At 49.5% G+C, this 17,417-nt stretch overlaps 1 protein-coding gene across 1 annotated transcript; it reads left to right on the top strand.

Moving 5' to 3' along the window:
* The first annotated feature begins 346 nt into the window (after positions 1 to 346).
* On the top strand, positions 347 to 17,143 carry FH (fumarate hydratase). The gene is made up of 10 exons (XM_036354894.1): positions 347 to 521; positions 2,197 to 2,331; positions 5,609 to 5,719; positions 7,582 to 7,758; positions 9,115 to 9,297; positions 9,583 to 9,748; positions 11,477 to 11,680; positions 13,088 to 13,215; positions 15,159 to 15,312; positions 16,959 to 17,143. The coding sequence occupies exons 1-10, from the start codon at positions 390 to 392 to the stop codon at positions 17,099 to 17,101; spliced, it is 1,533 nt and encodes a 510-aa protein (XP_036210787.1). The 5' UTR covers positions 347 to 389; the 3' UTR covers positions 17,102 to 17,143.
* The last annotated feature ends 274 nt before the right edge of the window (positions 17,144 to 17,417 follow it).

Raw genomic sequence — 17,417 nt, forward strand, 5'->3', positions numbered from 1 at the left:
TGATAAAAAAATGAATCAATAAACATTTCTTTCCAGGATATTCCGCCAACCAAGCACTAACTGATGACTCATTAGCTAATTCTCTCGCTTGCAGCAGCCACACACAGCAAGCAACCTGCTTCAAGGACTAACCCGAACTCCATTTCCCATGACCCCCTTCGAGCTGGTTTCCCATGAAGCCGAGGGCTTCAAACATCTGCTCGTCGAGGCAGTTCAGCCCGCCCTCTTTCTCTTTTATGGCCATTCAGGATTAGCCACGCCCCCACGCGATCGGTTTCCGGCTTTCGATTGGCTCAGAGCGGAGTCCGGGGGGCTGGGCGTGGAGTGACAGCCGGCGCGGGGGGCGTGGCCACGGCCGCTCAGAAGCTCTACCCGGGCGCCCAGGCACCATGTACCGCGCACTCCGGCTCCTCGCGCGCTCGCGTCGCCTCGCTCGGGTCCCCCCCTCGGCCTCCACCTCGGTTCCCAGCCTCGGCGGCGCGGCCTCCCTCCCGTTCCGGCCCCCGGTCGCCGCCCGAATGGTGAGCGCGGGCTCCCTCGCCCCGGCCTCCCCGCCGTGACCTTCAGCCCTCGGCCGGCGGCCCGGGCGCCCGCGGGCGGGTGGGGAGGATTCCCCGGGGGGATCCCCGCGGAGGCCGGCCCTGGGCTGCGTGCCCGCGCGCAGGGGCATCGGGGGGCCGGTCTCCTCTGCTTCGGGCGCCTCCTCCAGGGCGAGGAGGGAGCCTGCACCCCGGTGAGCTCCGGGGCCGGGGAGGCAGCTCTTGGCCCCTCTGGACGCCCCACGGCGGGCCGGGCCTCTGCGTTTTGGGGTGTCCCGCGTCGGCCGCTTCCTGCGGGTGCAGATGCCCCCCCCCCCAGCCTGGGATGCCTCCTTCGTGACTGAGCCGGGTGGACGGGGTGTGGGGACCGGGCAGCCCCGGCCCTGCCCGTCTAGGGGGCCTGGCTGTCCGGGCGCTGATCTGAAATGGCCTGTGTGGTGCGCGAGGCTGCGGGTGGTTCCCCCACCGAGTTTTTGTGGGACCCCGACGCCCCACTTGTAGCCGAATCCGTCCTTTTTGTCCAGAGCGATCACTCGGGAGCGGAAAGGGTCCAGGGGTGGGACGCTGGCTTGCACAGGCCCCTCTGCTCCTTGGAGGGTCCCCTTCCGTCCGTGCGTGAAACACCCCTGGACACGTGTACGCGTTAGGAGACGTCTGGGTGGTCAAGGGCCGTCTAGGAGGAGCGGCCGTTCTGCACGGTCCACGGGGCCGCCCCGTGTGCAGCCAGAGCTGTGAGTGCAAACCACGCGCTGCCACGCCAGGTTGGGGCGCACTTGGGCCCCGGTGTCAGGGTGCCTCCCTGTCCGCAGGGAAAAGGGAAATGTTTGCAGCTGCTCCGCACGAGTGCACCTGGGACCATGTTTGGCCGGGAGCGAGAGCTCGTTAAATACTGTAAATGCTTCCTTGTGGGGGGTTTCCGAGGCCAAGACATCTTCTGGCCCATAAAGGACAAAGTCAGGGTGCTTTGTGTACCCCCTGGAACTCCTGGGCTAATGAATAGTTCCATTGCCTGCGTGTGCGTGGGAGGGGCCACGCTGTGCACCCAGGCTGGCTGCCTGCCCTAGCTCTGTATTCCCAAAGGGTTTCTTCATTCTAAAAGGTTACAACCTGAGTAACTTTTAGACCATTTTGTAAAATTTCTAGTAAAGTAAGCAGGACCCTAAGAACATTGGATTGGCCAAAGCTTGACCACTAATAGGCATGCTGCTGAATTGGAAGAGATTGTTTTTCCCTCAAAAGCTTTCTTGGTATTTATCATCTGTGTAGGGTGTGAATGCTGTAATGTCTGTAACATCCTATGTCATAAAGTGCTAATATGCTAATTACACTGCATGGCAGAACGACCTTCCGGAACAACCTTCCAGGACGACCTTCTGGAATGACCAGTGGGCACAGCCTGGAAGGCAGCTTGGGATGCGAGGGCTGAGCCCCCTGCACGAATTCCGTGCATCGGGCCTCTAGTCTATAATAATAAGTTTGCGTGAGAACAGTTTCTCGAGGAAAGAGCTGAAGAGGAGTAGAAGGAGAGTCACGATGGAATGTTTTGTCTCTGTGGTACTGACGAAGGCTTCTTTGCCCTTACAGCTGATACGATGTTATTGCTTTGGATACCTGATTTATGTTCAAGCTGTAACAGTGTCTTCTCTCCCATCTTTAGGCGAGCCAGAATTCCTTCCGGGTAGAATATGATACTTTTGGTGAACTCAAGGTCCCCAATGATAAGTATTATGGCGCCCAGACTGTGAGGTCGACAATGAACTTTAAGATCGGAGGTGTGACGGAGCGCATGCCAGTAAGTGCACTCTTGGAAATGTTGGCTTGTTTTGGGTGAACTAGGCTTTGTGCAAACGAGTCACGTTATGCCACGAATAAAATTTTACAGAGTTAAAATGCCATTATTGGAGACCTTTGTGAGCAATACAGTGTTTCTTTCATTAAACTGTCAAAGAACTTTTTAAATACTATTATTGGATTTTTATTTGATAGAACTAAGTGATTTGTCTTTTCATTTCCACTGAGATTATTTGGATTTTTACTAGGATTTTATAGTTTTTAAGCATTTTTAATTTCAATACTTAAGTTTTATTTATTTATTTTACTAATTAACACTGAGTTTTAAAAAAACTGATTTAAAAGGGACTGAGTTTTCTATATTATACTTTCTATGTCTCTTGGTGTCAGTTCCCAGAAAAGTCTACACCAGTGGTTCTCAAGCTTCCTAATGCCGCAACCCTTTAATACAGTTCCTCAGGTTGTGGTGACTCCCAACCATAAAATTATTTTCGTTGCTACTTCATAACTGTAATTTTGCTACTGTTATGAATCGTATTGTAAATATCTGATATACAGGATGGTGACCCCTGTGAAAGGGTTGTTCGACCCCCAAAGGGGTCGCGACCCACAAGTTGAGAACCGCTGGTCTACACAAATACCTAAAACTATTTTTTACCATGTCTGACATCTGATGGATAATATATATGTATTTGTTCAGTGCCACATGAATGATTTAATGATTAGAACACTTTCTGTCGTGTTTCATTAAAGCTAAGATGACATCAGTTAGAAGATGCGCCGACATGTACCACTAAGAAAGAAAAGAGCTGTCAGTTAAAGTTGGGACGTGTCATCGATTGTGAGGTGCACCTCGATTTCAGAAATGTTAAAGTGGAAAGAATTGATTACATATATCACATATCCGACTGAGACCAACTGGAGTATGAGCAATAGTCACTTCAGAGTGCAGGATGGTTTAACAGTGATGGCGAATCTTTTGAGCTCGGCATGTCAGCATTTTGAAAAACCCTAACTTAACTCTGGTGCCGTGTCACATATAGAAATTTTTGGGTATTTGCAACCATAGTAAAACAAAACTTATATTTTTGATATTTATTTTATATATTTAAATGCCATTTAACAAAGAAAAATCAACCAAAAAAATGAGTTCATAGGTTCGCCATCACTGGTTTAGTAGCTTAGAAGTAACCAGGGCTCACCCGATGAGATAATGTTTAACAGTGACCTTCTAAATATACTTTTATTTCACAGCACTTTTAGCTTCCATAGGTTAGCTCATTCCTAAGCCTTCAAGACTGGATCTTGACAGGTTCCTACAACTTGACAATAGGTAGCTGAATCTTCTGGAAGAAAATCTTTGCTATTGCCACCTGCAGCCAGCGTGGTGAGGGAGACAGACACAGGCTCAGATGACATGTGTGGGTGACACGGGGCAGGCAGTGATCCTAAAACATTCTCAGATAGTCAGCTCTTGGGATGAAAGAGGTCAGTCTTAGAGTTCAACTCCTGGGATTAAGGAGGTCGGTCCTAACCCGTACTGATAGGAGTAAGCAGGGCTCATGTTTTGATTTGCTGGCTTTAGCCAGCGAGGCGTGGGGGTTGGAGGTGCAGGACTTGATTTCAGCTGCTGCTGCTGCTGCTGCAGGAACAGGCCAGCTGTTCAGATTACGCGGCTGAGAACGATGGGCGCTGGGGCATCCATTTTTTTCACATTTACCTTCATCTGGATTAACTTCCTGAACTTTATTAACTGTGAAGCGGACTGTGTGCACTTGAGCTGAGCAGTATGATTAAGCCTGACCCTTTGTACCTGAGGTCCGAAGGAAAACAATTTAAAATGATGATGAACTTCTAATGGGAGCACATTAAGGATAATGAGAGCCTTCTCTCCTCTCTCTGCAGTGACACATTTCACCGTTTTATTTTAATAGCAGCAGCAGCACGCTGTGCTGACCCTTCCTCCCTGTGTGAGTCCACAAACACAGGGTCATCACCCCAGTCAGATGGCCAGAGTCGATTGGCATTCCCTTCCGACTTGGGCAGTGGTTTAACCCACCAAACGCCTGTAGAAATTTAAACTCCCCTTTGTTTTCATCTTTTCAGCTTTTAAGTTTCTAATCCTGTGTGCCATTGTCTCCGTTCCAATTGGCTAAAACACTTCTAATGTTTTACGTTATTTTCTTAAGATTCAAAATAAGTATAGTCTGTTTCTGTTTCCTTTTCTGTTTGCCCCTTGTTTATTCTCCTTGGCCTCGGTTTAATGTGCCTTATTCCTTAGTTTTTTGTTTTCCCACTCATTTCCCTGAGGATTGTGAGTTGTAGGGCTTTTTTGTGTATTTTAGATATTAACCCCTTACTAGATAGGTGATTTGCACGCATTTCTTTCCATTCGGTGGTTTGTCTTTTCATTTTGTCGATGATTTACTTTTCCCGGGAGGAAGCTTTTTAGTTTGATGTATTTCCACTTGTTTATTTTGCTTCTTGTTGCCTTTGCTTTTGGAGGTGTTTTCATTGAGAACTTTTATGGTTTCAGGTTTTACACTCAAATCTGAATCCATGTTGAGTTCATTTTTGTGTATGGTGTAATCTTTTGCATGTGGCTGTCCAGTTTTCCCAGGACCATTTTGCTACCTTTATTTTATTTGCCCTTTTTGTTCTTTTAAGAGGAGGAAAGGAAAAATGATAAGGTAGATTGGGACCCAGCAAGGGAAAATCATGGTGATTGCTGGTGATATGATTGAGCACCATTTGTTTATTTCATATCCTATATAATTAAAGCCTGATATGCTAAGTGTCCGACCGTTTGACCAGTGGCTATGACGTGCACTGACCACCTGGGGGCAGACACTCCGACTTGTAGGTTAGCTTGCTGCTGGGGTCCAGCTGATCGGGACTGGCGAGAGGGGCCAGACATGCCCTAGAGCCCTCCCGCAGTCCCTCTCTGGCCCTGATCGTGCACCAGTGGGGTCCCTCAGGCTGGCCGGTGCCCTCTCGCAATCCTGGACCCCTCGGGGGATGTTGGAGAGCTGGTTTCAGCCTGATCCCCGCAGGCCAGGCCAAGGGACCCACCAGTGCACATATTCATGCACCGGGCCTCTAGTATGAAATAAAGCACTTATATGTTATAATGTATTATAAAGATTAGGATGAATGGTACAGTGTATGTGTGTGAATATGTGTGTTTTTATGTACAACTCTTGCACCTGCATAAAGTAATAATCTTAAATTTTCACACTAAAGTCGCAAATCTGAGATATTTTTCTGATTAATTTTAGATCCCAGTTATTAAAGCTTTTGGCATCTTGAAGCGAGCCGCTGCTGAAGTAAACCAGGATTATGGTCTCGATCCAAAGATAGCAAGTGCAATCATGAAGGCCGCAGACGAGGTAGGAGGTGATGTGTGTTTTCCTAGCGGCCCCGAGCCGTGTCACCCACTGGACGACAAGCTCTGGGGGGAGGACGGGGCACTGTGAATGTCTGAGTGAATGCATCTCAGGGCAGGTGGCAGCATATCGTTTGGGGCGGATATTAATTCGGTGCTTAGTCTGTGGTGGCGAAATTTGTGCGTGAGCGTATCCCTTCACTTTTGATTCTCTTGACTTTTCTTTAATTTATATAGTTTAAAGGAAACTTTGAAGAGACACTGTTTAAAGTTATATATTTTATTTCCTATTTTATATATACACAGTTCATTTTAAAACTTGTTGTCATTTGATAATCTGTATGGAGAAAGTAATTTCACTAACCCTCTAATAATATAATCTGAAGGAAGCAAAGATAACAGTTTGAAAACTATACATAATGTTGTTCATTGCAGTGCCACTTACAATAACAAATTGGAAAGTATCCGACCATAACAGCTGCTTAAATAAGTTATATGGTGATGCTGTAGAAAAAATTTTAAAGAATATCATAGAACAACCCTACCATATAAGAGGCAGTGGGGGAAAAGGTAACAAAGTATATGTGTTTTATGATCCTAATTTTGTTTAGAAAAAATGAACAGAAAACATGTGTTTTTTTTATATACATACATACATACTCCCATGGCTTGGAGTGGAACCCGGAAGGAGATGCCAGTGCTGATAATCATTATTTCTGAGGGCTGGAACTGTGATGGCTAACATACGTTTCTTAGTTCTCAATATTTTCTATCCTGGTCTCCTATTACTTTTATAAAAACTCGGAAAAAAAGTTTTAAAGTGAACCAATTGTTTAAGGTCAAATAGATTTCTAAAGTGCATGTTGACTTTTTAAAAATTTATCTTTATTGTTGAAAGTATTACAGATGTCCCCTTTCTTCCCCTTAGACTCCCCCACCTCGCTCCTGCCACCCCCTCCCCAAGCTAAAACTATTCCCGAAGATGAGGTTAAGCACCCACCGTCTTAGAGAGCATGCAGTCCCCAAACTAGCACATTAACTGAAGGTATAAAACTATGACGAAAATAGGGACAGATCTGGACTGCGTCTCTGCGCTTGGCAGTTGCTACTCATTGGACGTCTGTGCGCTCACGTAGCTATTAGTGTACTCACTCCAAGTCACCAGGTCGTTGTGCTGACCCCACCGTCCGTCTGTGGGACGTCCCGCTGCGCACCGACACTGAACGCATCAGAACACTGAACCCTTCGCAGCCTGAGCAGGTGGCCCGTCTGGCTGTTAGTGGGGGAGGCAGTTGTTCTGAACCCTTCGCAGCCTGAGCAGGTGGCCCGTCTGGCTGTTAGTGGGGGAGGCAGTTGGAGAAATAGAAGAAAGAAGCCTTTGCTTCAGTTTAGTTGGTTCACAATAGTTCATCTTTCACTTTATTTACTTATTTATTCTTATTTTTTAAAATATATTTTTATTGATTTCAGAGAGAAAGGGAGAGGAAGAGAGAGAGAGAGAAGCATCAGTGATGAGAGAGAATCATAGATTGGCTGCCTCCTGCACGCCCCCTACTGGGGATCAAGCCCGAAACCCGGGCTTGTACCCTTGACCGGCATGGAACCTGGTACCCTTCAGTCCACAGGCCGACGTTCTGTCCACTGAGCCAAACCGGCCAGGGCTCATCTTTCACTTTTTAATGTGACCGTGGTTGGACAGCCACAAGCTCTGTGGTCCCATCGGCAAGTCACCTCGCATAGGGTCAATGAGCATCTTTACTCTAGCACTGCACACGCTGCCACCTTACTCCTAGCTGAGCACAGTGGCTCCGTGAGTATCGCCGTTCTTACTGTAAGCAATCCCTTCTGTGACCTTCTGATCTGCAGGTAGCCGAAGGGAAGTTGAATGACCACTTCCCCCTCGTGGTGTGGCAGACTGGGTCCGGGACCCAGACGAACATGAATGTAAACGAGGTCATTAGCAACAGAGCCATCGAGATGCTGGGAGGCGAGCTCGGCAGCAAGAAACCCGTGCACCCCAATGACCATGTCAATAAGAGCCAGGTCAGTATTTCCTCGCGTCTTTTCTGTGTTGGAAACGGAAAAGGGCACCTGAGATTCGTCCTATCAAGCAGGTGCTGGCTTTTGGACAAGGAGGTTCATCTGCTTACATTCTCTAATGGAAAGGACTTCTGAGATGTTCTTATGGCTTTCAGGAATCTCGGGTCAAATGTCTTAAATTTCATAAAATCACTGTTAGGGGAAAAATTATTTAGGACAGCTGACTTTAGTATATATGTATGTTTTTATTATTTTGGTTTATATTTTACACTCTTTATTTTGAAATAATTTAAACTTATAACAATTGCAAACGTCCTTCAAGGAGTTTCTGTATACCCTCTCCCAGCTTCCCTTAATTTTAAGCATTTTGTGTAAACCTGCTGCACTTACCGCCCTCAGAGATAAACATTGCTCTCTACAGACTGCATTAGGGTTGCTCTAGTTTTCGGCCGATGTCCTTTTTGTCTGCAGGATTCATCGTATCCCCTTAGTCTCCTCCTCTTAATGGCCGCATGTCTTCTGTCGCTTTTCACAGTAGTGGGCAGGCACTTTGTCCTTTAAAACACCCGCTGATTTACTTTCTCGCACTAAGAAATGCTCCTGGTTCGTCATGTATTGTCCCTGCCCCAGCCCCGCAAGCACCCATTCTCCCAAGGAACTGCAGTCCTAAATATGTTGGCAAGTCACATGATTTCTTAGACAGCTTGGCTTTCCTATTTTGTTATTTGGTTAATCCTCACTCGATATTTTTCCATTGATTTTTAGAGAGAGTGGAAGAGAGAGGGAGAGACAGAGAGAGAAACATCGATGTGAGAGAGACACATCTATTGGTTGCCTCCTGCGTGCACCCCAACTGGGACTGGGGATTGAGCCTGCAACTGAGGTACGTGCCCTTGAGTGGAATCGAACCCAGGACCCTTCCGTCCTTGGGCCGATGCTTTATCCACTGAGCCAGCCTGGCGAGGGTGATGGCTTTCCTGTTTCTTAAGTGGTGCCCTACCTCAGAAGTCTCCTGAGGTTTCACTGATGCCGAAATGTTTATGAGAGGCTGTACGCACCGTGTGGCCGTCAGGTATCATCGCCATCCTCACGTCACTGTGAACGGGACGCCTCTATCCCGTGCTGACCTTTATCGACAGGCAGGTGAGCTGATGGATGAGGTCCCCATTGCAGGTGGGATTGGCACAGTCCATGCAGGGAAGCAGGCTGCTGCTCCTTTGACCCTCAGTGACCTTAGACTTGGCCTTGAGCACTGAACCTTTCCGAGTTTCGAGTAGCCATTTAGGGAGGTTTTTACTCCAGCTCGGTGCTGTTGCCTCTGCTCTAACCATCGGCCTGTCTTTGGAAAACCGCCCACAGAGCTCCAACGACACCTTCCCCACCGCCATGCACATCGCCGCCGCCGTGGAGGTCCACGAGGTGCTGCTGCCGGGGCTGCAGAAGCTGCACGACGCGCTCGAGGCCAAGTCCAGAGACTTCGCCCAGATCATCAAAATCGGGCGGACCCACACCCAGGACGCGGTCCCGCTCACTCTTGGGCAGGTAGAGGGGTGCGCTTAGGTCTGATTCACGTTAGGGGGCGGGGCCCAGGGCCAGCAGTTCCTCCCCAAGTGACACTGGTCTCAGGCCAGGTGTGTAACAGCTCAGAGACAGGCTGTTCTGCATTCACCAGTCAGCAGTGGTTCTTACTTTTCTTTCTAAAAAAGACCTTTATTGTTGGAAGTATTACGTGGCCCCTTTCCCCCCACTTCCATTTCGTGCAGTTAGAGGAACGTTTACGTCATTAGGAAATTATATATTCTCACCGTAGCGTCCTTCTCTTTTCAGGAGTTCAGTGGTTACGTTCAGCAGCTGAAATACGCCATGACCAGGATAAAGGCTGCCATGCCCCGGATCTACGAGCTCGCGGCCGGGGGCACTGCCGTGGGGACCGGGCTGAACACGAGAATTGGCTTTGCCGAGAAGGTGGCTGCGAAGGTGGCCGCGCTCACAGGTCGGGAGATGTGACTTCTAGTCCTTTCCTTCTGCTGGTCTGTGTATGTCCCGGGTGTTCTAAGGCCAGTGAGGTCTCTCTCTGTTGTCTTCATTCAAGCCAGCCACACGCCAGGTTTCCTGACCAAACAGGGCCTCTGGCTCTGCTCCGGGCGCTCAGCTCAGCCCGGCCACCTCGTGGCCACCTCTCGCTTCAGTGCCCTGGGCCGCACTGCCGCCAGGAGTTGTCACCCGCCTTTCTGGTCTGATGGCCTGGAAGATACTCTCCCCAGGGGCGGAGGGGTGCTGTCTGGTGGGGGGCTATGACTGATGTCGCTCCTTGCCTGGGCATGGGCAGACCAGACTGGGGCTGGCAGCACTGTGCATTCGGGAGCATCTGCGCTCCCCTAGTTCCCTGTCAGAGCGCGCCCCTTCTTTGGTTCCACAGATGAGCACAGCCACTGGGTGCGGTTACCAGGCGCTGTAGGTATGAACCCAGTCGGCCAAAATCTGCTGGTTGTCGCCAGCTCCTTCCCCCTCCGTCACAGTCAGCTTCCTGGTGGCTGAGCCCTGCAGAGTCCCCTGCAATCCCATGGTGGGAGGTCAGAGTAGAGGCTCCAGCAAAGCGACCTACAGTGCTGGGGGTACGGGGGGCTAGTTGTCCTCCTGCTGGAGGAACCAGAGGCTCATGGGAGATCACCGAGTGGCCACTCCTCTCACCCCTAATGCAGTCTGTTCTCTGGTGCAGGGTGTGTCAGCCTCACCCTTGTCCCAGGATCCGCCAGGGTGTCTTGTGCTTGAACAGTTAGCTGCTCTGTTCTGGTGAGGGTGAGCAGAGTCATGGACAGCCTGTCCCTCTTGGTGACGTCACTCCAGCACGCAGTGAAAACCCGCCAGTGCCAGCTTTGTTACCCTTGAGAAGTGTTTCAAATACTTATTTTGAAAACAGGCAGAATCAACTGTTGGTAGAGAGATTCATTTGAATGATAAATATGTTGTACAGATGGACAGACTTGATTTTTCCCGTGGCATATGCTGTGATAATCCTCTGAACTAAGGCCCTTTCGAATTCTGTCTTCTCTTAGTAGGTCACTATACTCTCCATAATGGTAACTGGTATCGGAGCCAGGTTATCATGTCCAGAAAATTCTTACTAAGATGCAGGTGTTAGGAGAGGAGTAGGGTAGAGATCATTGGACAATGCTCATGATGGCTTAGTAGCAGACGTTTGTTTTTTAACCAAGAAGAACTGCATTATAATACATAGATCTTCAAAATTTTGAACACAGGACAGACCGACTGAGATGGTCCCATTCATTTTGGCTCTCTCGTTTCTCCGGGGATCGGTGGGCCCTGGTGGGAGAAGAGAAGGGAACAGCCTGAGGTGGAGGAAGGCTGTCCTAGGAAAGGAGCGTGGACTGGGCAGAGTGCCTTTTGCCTCCTTCTCACCTTCCCTCGAGTAGTCGGGCAGCACGCGTTTGCAGTGGGTGGAGTTCTCTTCATGATGTTTCTTGTACTCGTTTTCCATCCTTTAAATGTGCTGGGATCATTGATTCCACTCCTTCAGCACCTTTGAAGATATGTAGACAAAACTCTAGTCTTAAGATACACTGGTTTATTTTTCTGAAGTGAAGTTTTTCTGTTGTTTCTGGTTTTCATATGCTGGATGTTCTGTTCCACTTGCTGACCTTAGGAAACCATGCCCTTTCGCCTGCTGACTCACGTGGGCTGTCATCCCCTCTCCCTCCAGGCCTGCCTTTTGTCACAGCCCCAAACAAGTTCGAGGCCCTGGCGGCCCACGATGCGCTGGTGGAGCTCAGCGGCGCCATGAACACGACCGCGTGCAGCCTGATGAAGATCGCCAATGACATCCGGTTCCTGGGCTCCGGGCCCCGCTCCGGCCTCGGGGAGCTGATCCTGCCGGAGAACGAGCCGGGCAGCAGCATCATGCCAGGTACCGGCCCCGCCCGGAGCGCCAGCGCTGGTCCTCGAAGAACCGGCCATCCCCGTCCTCAGGGCACATCCCCTCCAGTGCGGGATCCCAGGATCTAAAAGATGGACGGGGGTGTGGGTGGCACCCTTGTTTCAGATGGTCGTTGGGGCCACCTGTGATCAGGACTCCAGGGGCCTCACTCCATCGTGAAGGAGAAAAGCGTTTTAGTGGGGAGCATGCATACTGGTTCCCACACTGGAGAAGGCGTCATAGTTCTGCCTTCCGCAGCCCAGAGCCAGGAGAGTTTAGCACAGGCAGGAGAGGGATCCGCATGAGTTGGAGAAAAGGGATGTGCCAGACGCCTCCTTCCGTTTCTTGCTTTGGGGAAGTCATTTGACAGAAGCACACGATGTTCATGGAAACAAGCGGAGAAGCGTGGCAGGACCGTCAGGTGGCCGTAGCTGGAGCACAGGGACATTTACGAGTGACTCGTGAGTGGACCTGGGGCTGGAGGAATAGCTGGTGGCAGGCTGACTGCTGAACCGAGGTGAAGGTAGAGCGTATGTGCTCATCCCAGGAGCAGGTAACGAAGTTGAGGTAGCACCACATCAGGTGACAGGATCAGATCCGGAAAGGCCTCTGTCGGTTGGACTAAAGCCGACATAGTGACTTTTGATGGCAAACAAGAAAGACCCAACTGCAGATTCTTTTTAACTCTGCAAGCACAGGGTGAGAAGAGATCTGACTTCAAAGTATTTCATGTTGAAAAATGACATGAGTTCAGCCGATTGCCAATTCAAGGCAATTGCCTCAAAAAGAGAAACGCAGATTTACAGCAAAGTCTTCCCAGTGCGTTGCTTTATATCCATTAGAGGGGTCTGGGATCCGTGTTCACACTTGAGCTTGTCAGAGGAGGAGGGTTCTGGAGAGTCATGAGATGAATAGGAAAATTCCAGGTGAGTGTCACCACCCTCTGAGCAGCCCCTGCGTGTGGTGAAGTCCCGCGTGTATACGTGTTCCCATGGCAGCCTGCGCTGCTCCGTCTCTCTTGTCATGGCCAGCGCGCTCTCCCTAGCCTCCAGTTCTGCGATGGTGCGTAGCACCTTTCTTACTCACCATTGTGCATTCAGTGCCTGGATCTGCAAACGTTCTAGAATGAACGGAAGCCATGCAGATGGAGAGAAATGTATTCAACTCTGCTTAACTCATTACTCATTAGCCATTGAGTGGCTCAGTGTGGCTACCCACCTTCCTTTCTCTGGTTGGTTGGTTTCCCCACTGATGGTGGGGCCTTGCTGTGTTACATGTCTTTCTTCATTTAATGAAGTTAGACTCCCTTCCGGTTTGGATTATTTGACTAACCCTAACCTTCACGGGCTTGAAGCCGTGCGTGTGTCTGACCGGAGTCCCCTGGTGGTTTTCTTGAAGGCAAGGTGAACCCGACGCAGTGCGAAGCCATGACCATGGTGGCCGCCCAGGTCATGGGCAATCACGTCGCTGTGACCGTTGGGGGCAGCAACGGACACTTTGAATTGAACGTTTTCAAGCCAATGATGGTAAGTGAGCTGTGCGTTAGGGTTTGAACCGAGGGCTAACTGTCTTGGTTTTTCTTTCATGGGGTTTTCTAGATCTCACAGCAGGTAGCTGATGATCTGATCAGCAGTTGGAAGTCAAGTATGTATGGCCATTGGAGGGTTGATCCTGGATGTTCAGTGAGGAGACTTTTAGCTTAAGGCATTCGATGGTTTGCTTTTTAATAGAAAAGTTCTAGAAGGTAGGGTACAGTTTTCTTCCTTGTCCCTCACCAGCGGAGGTACCAGCGGCCAGAAATCAGAAGCCTCCTCAGTTGAAACAGCCCTGCTCAGTCCTGGCTCCTCACGCTGCTGCTTCCTTCTTCCTTCTTCCCCTTCTGTCTTTTTAAAGGAGCGACGACCCTCGAGGCCCCTCCCGCCACACTCACTCCTGGCGCTTGATTGTTCTCGCAGTCACTGTACCTCCAGGCTCTTCGCCCACCCCTCCCTGACTCTTCCTCCTGCGACACCTTCGCCCTGGTCTCTGCAGCATTTCCTCTGCCCTTCCTTCCCCTCTCAGTCTCCCTCTCGCTGGCCTCGCCTCTTCCGCATGCTTTGCAAACATCATCCTGTCCCCTAACACTTCTTCCTCTTTATGAAGCCGGAACAGGATGGCATCATCTCCCCTTGCCCCGGCTGCAGATAATGCACCCTACGGGGCCTCTATTTGTGTAAAATGCTGTGTCTACAGTCTTGTGCAAAGCCTGCTTTTAATTTGATAAGAATACACAAATGACAACATTACGTTTGCTCATCACGTACTTACTGTGTCCTGCCTGTTTAGCTTAAGGCAGTGGTTCTCAACCTTCCTCATGCCGCGACCCTTTAATACAGCTCCTCATGTTGTGGTGACCACCAATGTCATTGTTACAAATTGAACATAATGATAGCATAGTGATTAATCACAAAAACAATACGTAATTATATATGTGTTTTCCGATGGTCTTAGGCCACCCCTGTGAAAGGGTCGTTTGACCCCCAAAGGGGTTGCGACCCACAGGTTGAGAACCGCTGTTCTAGGGGAATAGGAAGGAGACGGCCCATAGTTTGTTTTCAGGTCACTTTGCAAACAGTAGACCCCCGGGCCTGGCAGATACAGGTCCGGGCAGTAATGAATGCTCATCTCTGTTTTTCTTTTAAACAAGATCCCTTTTGTCTTTAGTAGAAAATAAGTCAAGAAAATCAACATTTGCTCTATCATACTCATTATCGCCAAGTGAATGAATCCTGAAGTTCTGTGACTTCTACTAGAGTCCATTGTTGAGAGCATAATTTTCAGACCCTGGGGTTTTAGACCAAAGGAAATTAGGACCAAAAGAAATTAGGACATGGATACATATCCTAATACATGTTGGGATGTTACCAGAAAGAAAGAAAATGCTGAAACAAACAAATTGATTTTATACTGTTTTTATATGTTGTATGAAAGGTTATTTGAAAGTGACTCTGGAATATTTGTTTCGTTAACCATAAAAACACGTGTGATCGTTAAGAGCTGGATGCCCTGACTTCCCTGATTTCCTCGAACACGTGCTGAACTCTGACCTCTGCTTCTCTGCTCCCTCTGCAGGGGGGAGCCCCTCCCCCCCACCCCCCCTCGGCTCTGTGCAGTCTCCCCCCAATGAGACTTCAGTCCTGCAACTGGAATTCATTCCCCTTCTCTGAGCCCTACCCTTCTATACCCATGCTCCATAATACCACAGGCTAGCTTGTATTGTAGTTATTTGCATTTCTTACTTGTTCCTCTTTTAGATTTCTGTGCCCTCAAATGTTTACTTCTTTCCTCTTTATTGTCCTGGGGATGGTGCCTTAAAGGTTGTAGGGGTGCTGTCTGTGTACTGGATTCCGTGTTCTCTTATGAACCAGTAGATAATGCGATGTTGTCGGACGAACGTAGCGAGGCTCACGAAGTCTCTCTCCTCTCGTAGATTAAAAACGTGCTGCACTCGGCCAGGCTGCTGGGGGACGCGGCCGTGTCTTTCACAGAAAACTGTGTGGTGGGAATCCAGGCCAACAAAGACAGGATCGCCAAGCTGATGAACGAGTCCCTGATGCTGGTGACTGCTCTTAACCCTCACATAGGTAAGGTGACGGAAGCAGAGGCCATTTTGAGTTCAGAATTAGAGCTAAAACGATTTAAAATGCTCAGAGACAGCAGGTTCCTTTCGGACACTGTTTAGTCGAATCTTCTAGAATATTTGAGTGTGTGTTGTAAGACACTCGATATGACCTGTGGTATCAGTCTTTCCAAAATTGATCGATGATTATTCATTTTATTTGAAAATGTGTTCAATTCAGAAGGAGCAGTTAAACTGATTTCCGTCTCAGTGGAGTCAGGCGCCCTGTGTTCTAGGCGCTGGTAGGAACCTCTCCACCAGGTGGCGCTGGCGACCAGCAAAGGGAGCGAATCCGTTTTCTACCTTCTCCACCTGCTGGCCTGGCTTTGGCTTTGTCTGTTCAGTTAAAAAGGAGGAAGTTACCAGTAGAAGGAACAGGGTTATTCGCTGCTTTATTTTGTCTAGAACCATGGCTTTGGTGTTGCAAGCCTTTTCTAGAATTGTGAATACTTCATTATGTAGATTCAGGCTGTAGACCTGGGTTGCAGGCTGAGCACAGGGATCCCCATCCAACCCCCTTCTGGCCCCATGGGTTCTGGGGGTCTGATTACCTGATGACGCGTCAGCCCCTGTCCCACCCTCCCCTGCTGCGCTGAGTTTCTGTCAGAGCAGGTTCGGATGCAGCCGTCGGGCATGTACGCTCACTGCTCGCCAGCACCCTTCTAGAACCCTGACCACCCAGCGCTGGTTTGAGATCTTGGTGTCGCATCCAGCTTTCATTTCAGCCTTAGAGAGTTAGAGCCCATCTGCCTGCCCAGGTGGCTCTGGGCCCAGTCGGATGGCCACTCTCCGGTGCACTGTTGAGACCACAGTGCGGTCCCCCCAGCGCCTGGCTGGTCCCCACAGCGCCTGGCTGGTCCCCCCCAGTGCCTGGCTGGTCCCCACAGCGCCTGGCTGGTCCCCACAGTGCCTGGCTGGTCCCCACAGCGCCTGGCTGGTCCCCACAGTGCCTGGCTGGTCCCCACAGCGCCTGTCTGGTCCCCACAGTGCCTGGCTGGTCCCCACAGCGCCTGTCTGGTCCTCACAGCGCCTGGCTGGTCCCCACAGCGCCTGGCTGGTCGCCCATAGCGCCTGGCTGGTCCCCCACAGCGCCTGGCTGGTCCCCACAGTGCCTGGCTGGTCCCCACAGCGCCTGGCTGGTCCCCACAGCGCCTGTCTGGTCGCCCACAGCGCCTGGTGGGCCCTGCAGCGCCTGGCCGTGCGGTGCTGCAGCACTGAGCCCGCTGATGCTGTTACAGAGACACTTTTTCTGGTTCCGCATGTTTGAAACCACACATTCTACTCCTCAGATGTGCACTTGCATGTCTTACTGCTATATTGCATTTTTGTTTTCCCCTTCGTAAAACATCTGAGGGAGTGGGCAATTTCAAGTTAGGAACAAAAATATTGTAGAAAGTGAGTATGCTTATGCCTGCATTACATAAGAAAAGTAAAGATTTTATTCTATATAAGAAACGACAACTATTAGGATAATCACTGTTAAATATTCTTAAGATGAAAAATTATTACTCAAGAGCACGGTAGCACCAATGTCTAGTAAGTGATGATGGCCTTTGCTTTAGAAAGCCACCCTCACTTCTTTCTCTGTGTCGCCTTTCTGCTTTTCTTCAGGGTATGACAAGGCAGCAAAGATTGCTAAGACCGCACACAAAAATGGGTCCACCTTGAAGGCCACCGCCATTGAACTTGGCTACCTCACAGCCGAGCAGTTCGATGAGTGGGTGAAGCCCAAGGACATGCTGGGCCCCAAGTGATCTGAGTGAATTTATAATAAAATCTGCTACATAAACACGAAACGGCCTCCTTATGTTTTTTAAACAAAACTGGGTAAGTGTGGACAGAAGCGGCTATTGAACTCGACTCCAGCGGAGCAGTTTGGACCGTTTATAAAACCCAGGACGTGCGAAGTCCAAAATGAATTTAAAAAGCGAATAAAACAATTGTATAAAATATGAAAGAAAATAGACTCTTTTATGTGAACTGACATGTGTATTGTAGTTGGATCTGATTTTGTGTTTATCACTCGTATGTTTTATAAGAGAAGTCTTTCATCCGAACACTGTTGTGTGT

This window comes from Myotis myotis, unplaced genomic scaffold (assembly GCF_014108235.1).
Source record: "Myotis myotis isolate mMyoMyo1 unplaced genomic scaffold, mMyoMyo1.p scaffold_m19_p_21, whole genome shotgun sequence".
NCBI lineage: Eukaryota > Metazoa > Chordata > Mammalia > Chiroptera > Vespertilionidae > Myotis > Myotis myotis.

Bases quoted from the DNA above. Each gene is read 5' to 3' on its own strand.
- FH (XM_036354894.1), top strand. From the start codon at position 390: ATGTACCGCGCACTCCGGCTCCTCGCGCGCTCGCGTCGCCTCGCTCGG. The intron at 522-2,196 runs GTGAGCGCGGGC...TCCCATCTTTAG, and splicing joins CCCCGGTCGCCGCCCGAATG to GCGAGCCAGAATTCCTTCCG. The intron at 9,749-11,476 runs GTCGGGAGATGT...CTCTCCCTCCAG, and splicing joins GAAGGTGGCCGCGCTCACAG to GCCTGCCTTTTGTCACAGCC.